This window comes from Dunckerocampus dactyliophorus, chromosome 12 (assembly GCF_027744805.1).
Source record: "Dunckerocampus dactyliophorus isolate RoL2022-P2 chromosome 12, RoL_Ddac_1.1, whole genome shotgun sequence".
In the NCBI taxonomy this organism is placed as follows: Eukaryota; Metazoa; Chordata; class Actinopteri; order Syngnathiformes; family Syngnathidae; genus Dunckerocampus; species Dunckerocampus dactyliophorus.
In genome coordinates, this window is record NC_072830.1 from 19,763,254 (window position 1) to 19,775,962 (window position 12,709).

Below are 12,709 nucleotides of genomic sequence, written 5' to 3' on the forward strand. Positions count from 1 at the left end.
GACCAAAGCTAATTGAATGCCACCTTTTTTTCTTTTTATGGCTATTCTTAATTTTCTTAATTCTCTTTATCTTTTTCTTTCAAAGTTCTGGATGTCTGCCCTTGCCACAACAATTCCAGTACCCTGTGGGGCATTCATGCCAGTATTTGTTATAGGTAGGTAATAATGTCCATGCTTGTGTTTGTGTCTTAGCTTAGTGTTGGTTTTAAAATGTAGTGGTACTTAGGGGTGGGCGATACAGGGAATGTATGTGATCCGATTCCAAGTCAATACAGTATTGCTGATACTGAAACTTTTTACTCAAAATTTTTCAAGATCGTTCAATGATTTTGGGTGTTTGCCTTTAATTTTTTTTTATCATGAGTCTAGTCAGAATAAAAGACAGGAGAAAGTCATGTTTTATGAACAAACCTATTTGTGAGCACTGTAAGAGTATACTGTAAGACACTGTAACAGTATCAGCAGTATTTGAAAAGCCCTGTATTGCACACAATTTTTTGAGCAAAATGAAGTCAGCACAATAATCCTTCGTTTATCTCAGTTCATTGGTTCCAGAACCAACCATAAGTGAATTTCCGCAAAGTAGAATTCCTTATTTATAAATGAAGTTTTGTAGTTAGAGCATGGACAACCTGTTTTACAACACATGCCTCCGGTGTGTAATCCCAGAGGGAAATAGTGTTCTCGCTTTGTACGTGCAGCAGTTAAAAGATGAGTTCAAAACTACCACCGTTACAACGTTGCCAAGAAAAATACACATATTACAATCCTAGTCTTTTAGTCCCAGTTTTAAACCTCAACATGTGTGACTGGGCAAAGCAAAAAAAACAAAACATCGCAGTGCTTTCATGAATTGCTTCATTAAAATGTGATTGTTTAGGGGCAGCGTTTGGTCGCCTGGTGGGAGAAAGCATGGCCGCATGGTTCCCAGACGGTATTAACACAGACGGCACCATCTACCCCATTGTACCAGGAGGCTATGCTGTTGTAGGTGAGTAAAAGCACGCATGCTCATGAAAAGTGATGTTTTTAAATTATGCCACATTGCGTTCTTAGTACAGTTAACTCTTGGTTTTTGTATGGCCCACTTTCCATATGATTCCATTTTTGTTCAAAATTCTTGCAATACTGTTGCCTCTGTTTTTGTACAATATTGCACGTAACAAACTAGTCCGTTTGCCCTGTACTCGATCATTCCGTGAAAATAGTAATGCACCCTATATGTTTGTCGGTGCATTTTTTTATAGAGTGCGGCTGCTAAATAAATGGGTAAATTGGCACTTCTGTCTTCTCTTCTTAGATAGTTCCTTCGAGTATTGGTCAAACCGATGAGTGCCGTCAAACAAATCCTTTTATGTTGCCAAAGAGACACTACCGGCTGCGATGATTGGTCACCATGACAATGATCGTTGCATACAAATGACTTCAAAGCTATTATTTTAGGTTACCCTTTTATTGTTCATTTCATTCATAGACCAGGTGTACAGTAAGCGTCATCAGTTTCTGCTGTTTTAAGTTCATGTCCAAGTTTGTTCACACAAGTTAGACGCGTCATGTTTGTTGTTGTCATGGTGATGCCGATGTGGTTTACTGCAACCAACGATTCGGCCCTTGACATTCTGATGAGCGTCTTTAATTCTACTGAGGAGATTGCTAAATGTGAAGATGGGATGCAGCATCCATCAGAGGGAGAACATTGGAAGCACATCAGCTATAATTAAATTACACGTGAGAACAATGAAACCTCCAAGTTGGAATCCCATTTATTTTACTTGGCTTTGTTCCCGCTTTCACTTTATTCTAATGCTTTCATTGCGCTGCTGTTTTTCCCCTAAGTATTCATCTCAGTCTTTTGACAGGTCTAATTCATTTTGTTGGTTGAGCAGTGAAGGGTTCCTTCAGTCTGTGCTGCTCCAGTGCAGCACAGAGTTTGTGTTGTTTGTGTTGTTCTTTTCACAACACTATTGGTAAAAAAAAAAAAAAAAAAGATTTGGAAATATTGAGCTTTTCTTTTCATTGAATTACAGAAAAATGCTTTCTACCTTAAGGATGAGGGGGAATAGTAGAAGAGAAGAATGGTAATTTTGAGTTTGAGAGATGCTGGGTTTGGTCAAGGAAACTAAAAACTTGAATGATGACCGAATATGATGTGCTGCCATTTTCAGCAATTGGGTGATAATCCTGTTTTTATAGTTGTCCGGGGTCTAGATCTGGGAATATTGCTGTCATACATTTCAAGAAACGTCTTGGGTTTCGAGAAGGAATATACCGTATTTTCAGTAATATTTGCAGAATTTCCACAAAGTAAAAGTCCTAATTTATAAATCAAATATTTTCATAGTTAGAGCATAAAACACCAGTTTATGACCTTCTAAATACAGTTTTTAACATTATTAAACATGACATAACACCACTATCGTCACCTTTACACACATATTACCCAATATAGTAGACATAATAAGAGAACATTTAAAGCGTAAATAAGACGTGTTAGCATTGCGAGATTCACATATACCTGAGTAACTCCTTACGTGGCTATTGTCTCATCAATTACTGATACCCTATAGTGACCAGTGTCGAATACTACATATCATTACAGAACACACAAACCCTGGTGTGTTTTGTTTGATACACTCAATACGTGCTTATATAGTAATAATACGTACGTACAGTTCTTACACACAACTACTAACGTATGAAAATACTGCAACTTGTTTGATGATGATGATGATACGTAGATACGCATACCCAGGCATTTGTCTTTGAATGGGTGAGTGCAGTATGTCTTCTGAATGCTACATTTAGCCGTTTTTATGCTTGAAAATGCTTAATTTAGACTAAAAACTAATATTATTTTATCGAACATAAAATTGTTTAAATACGGATATCTTTTTACTAATCGGCCATAGTCAACTGACAAACAGCGATAATTTTTTAAATGAATATGTTGAGAAAATATTTTTAAAAAACATTAATGGATTTTGAAAACCCGTGATAGAGTGAAGCCGTGAAAGTTCAAAAGCGAAGTGGCGAGGGACGACTGTATAAGTCGCACCAGACTGTAAGTTACATTTATTTGGAAATTTATTTCACAAAATTCAAGACCAAGAACAGATATTTAATCTTGAAATGCAAGTTATTCAACTCCACAACTGCACGCAGAACCAACAGGATGAATAGGTGTTCGATAACACATTAACAGTTATTCAGCTACACAATAGAATAAAGAACATACCAAGAAGGTAGGCCTGTCACAGTAACAAATTTTGCTGGTCGATAATTGTTCTACAAATTATCGCCGATAATCGATTTTATCGGAAAAACGATCAAATAATTGTCATGAGAGGTGTTCTTCACATTTGAACCATTAGATGGGACTTAAGTATACAGTAGTGTACGCTGTACATGTGTGAGACATTAGCTTGACACAGAAGTTGCCTGTATGTATGTTTTTGCAATGTAGCCAGTGACACTGTTTGTGAGGGCGCACCATTTTGCACTGTCGTGGTTATATTTGCCGACCAAACGCTTCAGTAAGCGTTGACCGTCGGGACGAAGGCTCCGTTGCCCGAGGCACCTACATCGGTATTTTTTTCCCCAGTTGAGAAAACTGTCTGTATTGGTCGTCGGTGTTCATGCGCTCACCATGTTCATTCTGAAATTTTCCAATGTTGTGGCTGTCGGATGTGGCATTCGCCTCAAAAACCATCGCTTCTGTGCCTTCTTCATGTTAGCGTATGCTGCCTCACGAAATTCACTGCTAAACTTTCTGTATCCACTCACTAGTGGCCCCGCCTGCATAAAGAGACTGAATGAGATGAGGGCCCACTCTCTCTGTTCCTTACACTATAGAACCAAAGCGCACAGACAGATGCAGAGTGAACCCTCTGTTCATCCAGCCTGTGTGGCACAGAGAGACGAGTAGATGAAACACACACATACATTCACATGTCAATTTATCAAGGGCGTCATAATTATCGACCTGTTTTTTTTTTTCAACAAATCCAACAGGCAAGTTACCGGTAAGCAAGTTCACAAAGCTCCCAATCTCATACCACATCACTGAATTCATTGAATTCTTTATCCTCATTGTCACTTTCCGAACTCTTCTGCCTAGAGTGCCCTCTTGCAGCTGTCGACATGAGTTTATGTCAGCCAGTATGAATTAACATTAAAAACATGTTAACTTATAGGGCTACAACAAACAACCAACTTATTATTATTCATAGGACTAATAACTAACAACTAACTAATTTTTCTAGTCGATTAATCTGAAGCTTGTTGTTTTGATTAATCGAGTAATCGGTTAGGCCCGAGACCAGGGTTCGGCAACCCGCGGTTCTTAAACCTCCTTGTTGTGGCTCCCTTTGCCGAGCTCAAAATTGCTGAAGAACTGGCTGAGTGGTTAGCATGATGCCACACAGAAGGGAGATCGGGAAGATCTGGGTTCGAATCTCCGCTTGGGCATCAATGTGTGGAGTTTGCATGTTCTCCATTCTCGTCCAAAGTCAGCTGGGATAGGCCCCAGCATACCCTCGCGACATAGTGGCATAGAAAACGGATGGATGGGCTGAACTGGTGACGCCACCCCCAACTGAGGTCTCAAGTCGAATTTTTAGCTACGTCCCTGATCCCAGTATGTTGGTTTCTCACACTGCCCCTTCGTCGGAATGTCTATATGAACCGCAGTGTCAGTGCTATGTTTTTACAGCAACTGTACATTCTTTTGCTCACCTCACTGTCCTGTCACCCCCTTCCAGGTGCAGCAGCCCTGTCAGGAGCAGTCACCCATACAGTTTCCACTGCAGTGATTGTGTTTGAGCTGACTGGGCAGATTTCTCACATCCTTCCTGTGATGATCGCAGTGATTCTGGCCAACGCTGTAGCACAGTCCCTGCAACCCTCCCTGTACGACTCCATCATCCGGATCAAGAAGCTGCCATATCTCCCAGAGCTGGGCTGGGGGCACCATGAGTAAGTGGTCCATTTGCAGAGAAACACTCGTATACTATTCCGATGTGTGAGCATGTACGTTTTGTCTTCATAGTCTCAGTTTTGGTCAGTAATACCTTGGATATCGATGCCACATGAGCCAATTTGTTAATCATCAAAAGTACCCACTGAGGTGACTGCTCGCAGTGGTTTTAAAATTTTAACGTGTCTTTTAGACTGAGATTATGTACAGTCTCACTGTTTCCTGAGACAGGACTCATGAATGATGTGTGCTTTACAAGGAGGCACAGTTAGTTTAGAGGTGCCGGGCTCAATAGTTCAGTCGCATAGCTTTTCATTGGCTTTACTCACTTAAATAATTTATATCAACCGCACAATACTGAGACTGGGACTTCCAGCTGCTGGGTGTTCTCTGAGCTCAGCTAAACAGCAGAGAATTCCTTTAGTCTTTGGCTACATTCACACTAACGGTCAATTCTGATGTTTTGCTCATATGTGACCTGTATCAAATTTTTTCATGTCAGTGTGAACGGTACAATTCAGATTTTTTTCAAATGTGATTCTGGCCTGTAGATATTATGTAGGTATAAATCTGACATGTATCAGATCTACTGCAGTCTGAACAGGTTTACCATACGAGACATGGACAAAGGTACTCACCGATGTAGGCAGAAGTTCTTCTTGCCATTCGGAAATTATGTTTAAAAGTGTCCCACCACTCCTGCCACCCACACACTCCTCGGAACAGACGTCGCAGCAAGTTCTCCACGAACTGCCATAGCCAAAATTATTATTATTATTGTGTTCTCGTGGTGTCGAACATACGGTAGACTGGACAGTGTACACTGCATTTTTTCCTTGGGAGATTCGAATTGCTCATAATTTTATTAATAGTTATTTAATATTAATAATAATAGTAAAAGAATTATTGTCTGAAACTGTTTATTGTTTTAGATGTTGCTAAAAGGTTAGGTGGCAATGATAGCTTGGATGCATTCATTTTAAATTGAAATTGATTAGGGAAAAAAAGTCATTCAATCTGCCATTTGTTCATCATTGTGTATGGCCTTGCCCTGACGAGCCTCCTCTTGGCTGTGACTTGCATCACTTTTTCTTCATCTGCACCTCATTTGACCCTCGCAAGCCATCTGTTCATTAGGTATTCCTCTCAGCGTTCTTCCCCTGTGTTCCTTCTTATCTGCTGTGACCTTATGGGCTCATCAGCTCATTTTTGCTCTCTGCCCAATGTACTCATTACAGTTTTGTAATCTAGGAACACAATGAATGCATGTAGTTGCACACATACAGGCATTTACAGTGGTGTGAAAGTGTTAGTCCCCTTCATGAGGTTTTTTTTTTTTTGCATGTTTGTCACACTTAAATGTCTCAGATCGTCACACTAATTTAAATATTAGTCAATGACAACACAACTGAACACAAAATGCAGTTTTTAAATGAAACTTTTTATTATTAAGGGGGAAAAAAACTACTTGGCCCTGCGTGAAAACGCGATTGTCGCCTAAACCTAATAACTGTTTGGGCCACCCTTAGCAGCAACAACTGCGATCAAGCGTTTGCCCACTCACCTTTACAGAATTGTTGTAATTCAGCCACACTGGAAGTTTTTCCAGCATGAAGTGGCGTTTCAAGGTCATGCCACAGCATCTCAAAAGGGTTCAGGTCAGGACTTTGATGAGGCCAGTCCAAAGTCTTCATTTTGTTTTTCTTCAGCCATTCAGAGGTGGACTTGCTGGTGTGTCATTGTCCTGCTGCAGAACCCAATTTGGTTTCAGCTAGAGAACACAGATGGCCGGACGGTTGTCTTCAGGATTTTTTGGTAGACAGCAGAATTCCTGGTTCCATTTATTACAGCAAGTCTTCCAGGTCCTGAAGCAGCAAAACAGCCCCCGACCATCACACTACCACCATCTTATATTAGCTTACATATGATGTTGTCTTTCTGAAATGCGCTGTTACTTTTACGCCAGATGTAATGGGACACACACCTTCCATGAATGTCATCAATTTTGGGCACTTCATGATTTATTTGAACCATCAGTTATACAAAGTACATCTTCAGTGTTTTTTTAAAAGCCAGAATTTGGTACACACTTACAAATTTAGGACAAATTTTGTCAGATCATTGCATGTTTCCTGTAAAGAGAGCGCTGTACAGGATAAAGAGAGACTGCACGATATAACCCTAGAGTACTGTACAAGGCTGTGGGATTGCAGAGGGAATGAGACACGGTAGGTGGTGCAGCGTCCTCCAAGCTGAATGTGTTTTTCACTCAAACTGGAAAATATCCATATTACACCTACGCATCCACCTACCCACACAGGAACACTTGCGTAACGCCAGGCTGTGTGACGCGCTCATGAGTGCATTGGCTTGCACGTTCACATTGACGAGAGAATTGAATTTTTTATCGAATGTATCCATGGTTATTGCAGAAATGAACACGCATATTTTGACACACTAGACACACATTAGAGTATCCCAACACTGAAGTTCACCCTTTTCCACGTTTGAGGAACATTTTAGAAAAGTGTAAGAAGAGCTGCATAACGCCACTCCGGATGCATCTGAGCGTATAGAAGTCTGTTATCTGTCACGTTTCTTCAGACTGTACTGTCCACTTTCAGGTGAATTGCCCACAGTTCCCGGCGTATCACGTTTTGTTTGACAATTGCAAGCATCTTTTAACACATTTCTCGTTTACGCACACTCATGTCTGTTCTCTCTGCCGCCAGACAGTTTGGATGACCGTTAAGTGTGGATTTAAAAGTGATCAGTGAAGATCCGTTATCTGTTGCTCATATCTGTTAAATGAGGCTTACGGCAAAACTGACGACCGTTGAATTGCCAAGCCATGTGGGCAGGAGGGCTCAATTAAAAGAAAACCAATCAGGCTTTATCAGCTTTGAATACAGTGTAGAAGGTGGGTTCTTTTGCCTTCTGCTCTGTGCCTTGCTGGGCCTGCATTGTGGCACCTAAATGTGTCCCTTTCCGTCCGTAAGTCAGTGAAACTGAAGTCTTCATCGAGTACCCGTGATTCAGTGCAGCTAGAATCTTCCTTGAGATCCCGTGAGTCAGTAAAAGTCAAGTTTTTGTGGTGCACCTATGAGTCAGTGAAACTAGTCTTTTCAAGTATGCAGTCAGTGAAACTCGAGTCTTCGTCGAGTACCCTGGAGTCAGTGAAACTTGAATCTTCCTTGAATACCTGTGAGCCAGTGAAACCTGAGTCTTGTGTACTGTGAGTCAAAATGAAACCGGAGTCTCCCTCGAGTACCCATGAGTCAGTGAAACTCAAGTCTTCTTTCAGTAACCGTGAATCGATGAAACTCAGGATTTCGTTGAGTACCCATGAGACTCAAGGCTTGAGTCTTCCTCCAGTACCTGTGAGTCTGTGAAACTCAAGTCTTCCTTGAGTACGCCTGTGAATATTCTCATTCATCCTGGTCATTGTATTCTCAAGGCATTCAATCGATTGGTTGTCTTAAAAGACGTTTCGGCTCTCATCCGAGGAAACTTCATCAGTTCCTGCTCAAAGACGAGGTGGGAAACACACCAGTCAGACTGGATAGAACAGCTTTAGTCTAGTTCATGCTCAACGACTTGGTGGGAAACAGAGACTAGAGCTGTCCTAGCTGTCTTATCGAGTAAACTGCGTAAAAATTGTTGTAATTGTTGTACTATGTATACTGTGTCTGTGTTACGGCAGCATATGCTCCTTTTTTTCTCACGCTTTGGACCCTGCGGCTTATACGGTGATGCGGCTGATCTGTGGTCGCGTTCCGCTCGTGCAACATCTTGTGTGCGTCGGAGTAGTCATTTTGATCCCAGTGCGTGCGCCCTCATACTGTAATTAGTGAAGTGCGATACCACTGATTTCTCTTCCGATTCGATACTGATTCAAACTCAGGCTGGTTTTTGCCATACGGATCCGATACCTTTATGTAAATATACTATATGTCGGGTACATTTTAAACAGTAGTGTACTACAAATCATAGCATAGCTCATAAAATAAAGACTATAAGACGACAGAGTAATTTATTCATTTATTTTAAACAAATGCATAACATTTAGACAAGGTCTCAATAATTTAGTTACTTTCCACCGTTAATGATATACATTACATTTGTGTCAACGCATCGATTTTTTGATTTGAGAGTCGATTTTAGAACCCAAAAATCTGGTAACGGAGGTATCAATATTTCAGTGTCAATCCGCACATCGCTACTCAAGGAGAACGCATGGAGAGGTGCATGTGATGCGGTGGGCTTCAGGTTGAAGGCGATGGCTTGTGTTCGGCTTGTCTTCGGTGGATCTTGGCAGCGTGGAGGTCCACTGTCGCCAGGGGGATTTGGGGGCTGGAGTGCTGCTTGCTGGTGAGGACAGCATGGGCTGGGGGGCTGATTTGCCTCGGGGCGGTGGTGACACTGGTAGCAACAGCCAAAGAATGAGACCGGCAGGGTGTGTGCAGAGGAAATTGTGGGGCTGTCCGGCTCCGACACTTGAAGAGGACGACTTTAGTGGTTTTAGTTCCTGAGAGGAGAACGAGGACAGCGATGATAGACTTTTCTTTTAGGCTACTATTTAACTAGCCGTATTGCAAGCAGCGTTCGGCACTGTTTGGGGGCAAAAAAAAACAAATATCCCACACCTGCGACATGTACAAACCTTTTTTTCTCTTTAAATTTAGTGGGTGCGGCATGCATACCGGTGCTTTCTGTAGTCCGGAAATTACGTTAATGCTAGCAGTACATTCAAATGTTGCCGCCCTCTAGGCAGTTGGAAGAGTCCACTGCAAGTCCCTTTTAATATTGCAATTGAATAGTAAATGCATAATAATAATATTGCAATTGAATAAAATTGTACTGAAAGTTTGCAAATTTAGCTAAATGCATTTTTGATATTTGTCCAAAAAGTTTGACCCACGTAACTTAACACTGTCGAGTTCCCATGTTATACTGTGCCTAGAACTCTCAATGAAAGAACTCCTCTCTAATAAAGCAGTAACCTGAAATGTTGTTTTAGGTTGTGTTTTTTGTATTTTTCCATGAGCCAGCAACCAACAGCTTATTCAACCTTTCAGATGTCTTGCGTTGAAGAGTGTATTGTCATTAGGTTGACTTTGTATTAAGGAGAGGTCAATGTGGATTGCATTGAAAATGCAAGCAAAGCAGCATTGGCCCGGAACCTGTTTGCTGGCACAACTAGCGGGCTTGGAAGCTGAAACGACAAGCAACTGCTGCCTCGTTTGCAACTTTTGGCAAGCATGGACAGGAAGAGAGCTGAGTGTTTATGAGTGGTGTACAGTTCTGCTGATGCAAGTGTGCACTTGGCCGTGCCGTCATTGCCGCTAACATCCGGAATGACATGTCGACACGCTTAACATTTTTTTTCTGGATTGACCAGTCAGCTGAAGAACGATGGGGCCGTCAGCTACATTCACGAGAGTGAATATTAATTAAGGGAGGATGCATGTGGAAAAAATAATTTAATCAAAGGACGATCAAAATGTGAAAATTCACGAAAATAGATGTATTTTTTTTTTCTAAAATTGTTCTTTTTTGTGTTTCGTCTGTTGTCTCTCTTCTCAGAAAGTACAATATCCGTGTGGAGGACATTATGGTGAGAGACGTGCGCTACATCACGCTCAACTGCTGCTATAGAGACCTGCATAATGTCCTTCTGACGGGTCACCTCAAAACTCTGGCTCTGGTGGAATCAGCTGGTAAGACACAAACGGAGACATGCTGTTGTAGTATGACTTGTGGTCCAAAATATCATGAATACAAATATTTTACTGTACCTCTTCAGACATTTGACCTGAAGTCCTGTACCCGTACTCCTGCACACTTAAAAAACACAAACCACAATAAACACACAATAAAACATCTTAGTTTGATGTATTTAATTAATTACTATATGATTATATAGCCGATTATTTTGGCCTTAATTGTCTCTTCATGAATGTACGCACATACGCCTGGATATGTGACAGGCCGGTGTAAATACTCACTGGCTCGTATGCATGTTATTTTGTCACACCAGTTTATCATACGTGTTAGGTCCATACTATGTTTATGTAACATAGTTCAGCCCTGTACCCTGGCCGGGGTTGAACCTGCCTCGGCAAATACCGGCTGAATGAGAGTTAAATTGAGAGGGTCGAGGCAATGAGCTAAAAGCCCAAGGATTCAGCTGGTGGTAGTCTTTGTAGGCTATACAGTATATGTGCATTTATTTATTTCATATACATTTTGTACTTTACTATCAGGTATTTTTAAACTATTTTCTGTAGAAAAAGCAGTATGTTTTTGGCTAAAAATATTTATTAAAAAAAATAAAAATCACACATTTGTGAGGCAATGAATACTTAGTGGGGGGGATCTACTGTATTTATATTTAGCATTTTGTAAACAGACTAAAACCATTCAATATAGATATGCTAATAAGTTATATACTGTATATTTAAGTAAACAGCCTGCATCTCCGATATGCATTTGAATATTCTCATTCATCCAGGGAATTGTATTCTCAGGATTCAGGTTCAAGTTGTCTTAGAAGACGTTTCGCCTCCCTTTCGAGCAAGCTTCATCAGTTCATGCTCAAAGACAAGGTGGGACAAACACTAGTCAGACTGGTTAGGACAGCTCTAGTCTGAGAACTTGTGCAAGATCCAGCGTATTTATCCTCTAAAGGAGGCGGCACGTCCGGAAAGGATTGGTTTCGCTCTTTTGTGGTGTCAAATGACAGTTGTGGGGAAACAGTGGAGTGGGGCCTCTGTCCGCCAACCGTGGGTCGTTGGAGTGGTATATCACCGTCGTTAACATTCCATTCAGATGTAATGATGGTCATGGACCCACCTGAAACCAAGACGGCTGTGCCTTGTTTATTTGTTGGAGGCTAAGTGATTGAATGTTTTAAGAAGGGATGATATTGCATGTGGGAGAAAGGTGGTGTTGCAGACCCCCACCTCTGTTCTCAACCTTAATGTAGGCTTCCCTCACTCCTCTTTCAAACTATCTGTCTTCTCTGTCCAGAGTGTGTACATTTTTGTCCTCAAAAGAGTGTTTTTTTTCTCTTGGAGGTGCAGGTAGACCACAGTCTTGACCTGAAGAGTTAGTCTATCTGTGTTGTGACATGCACCTGCTCAGTGGCTGCTTGGAACTGTGAAATGATTCATGAGATGTATTCCATTATAACCTTCATGCATGTTCAAATACAATTAAACCGAACCAAACCAGAGGGGCTAACCGCAGGTTTTGAAGGCATCACTCAGGTGTTTATGCTTTTTCTCTTCGGCCTGTGGGCTGGTGGGAACTTTATCAGCTCTGTGTTTTAGGGTTCTGATAACGCCCAGTTTGTGTTCCAGTGGGTGGTGTGAGCCTGCATCTCAGATTATGTTTTGTATTATTGGTATCAACATTTTTTTTCCATGTTTGCATTTGTTTTTGGTCTAATTGTATTTTTCGAATGTGCCAGAAATGGGCTAATAACAAACAAGCGACAGGCCGCAAATGGCCCCTGGGCTTCACTTTGTACACCCCTGACTTAAAGCAAGCTGCTCTCTGTCTCTCTCTCTCACGCACACACACGCACACACAATCGAAGTCATCCATTGCACATTAAAATTGCATTATATAACTGCTGGGTTCTATCCAATGCCGCCGCATGTTTGGTATCTCCTGCAGCATGCTCACTTTTTCATTCATGGCATCCTATCCAGCCTTTATCTGCAATCT

The 12,709-nt window shown here is 41.3% G+C and overlaps 1 protein-coding gene across 3 annotated transcripts in view; it reads left to right on the forward strand.

The window, feature by feature from the left end:
• The window catches only part of clcn2c (chloride channel 2c), a 128,440-nt gene that overhangs the window by 81,237 nt on the left and 34,494 nt on the right, over window positions 1–12,709 (forward strand). For all 3 annotated transcript variants that reach the window (XM_054793984.1, XM_054793986.1, XM_054793985.1), the window contains 4 exons: window positions 86–155; window positions 881–991; window positions 4,761–4,974; window positions 10,562–10,695. In XM_054793984.1, coding sequence (XP_054649959.1) covers window positions 86–155; window positions 881–991; window positions 4,761–4,974; window positions 10,562–10,695 — 529 coding nt within the window. The remainder of the gene's footprint in view (window positions 1–85; window positions 156–880; window positions 992–4,760; window positions 4,975–10,561; window positions 10,696–12,709) is intronic.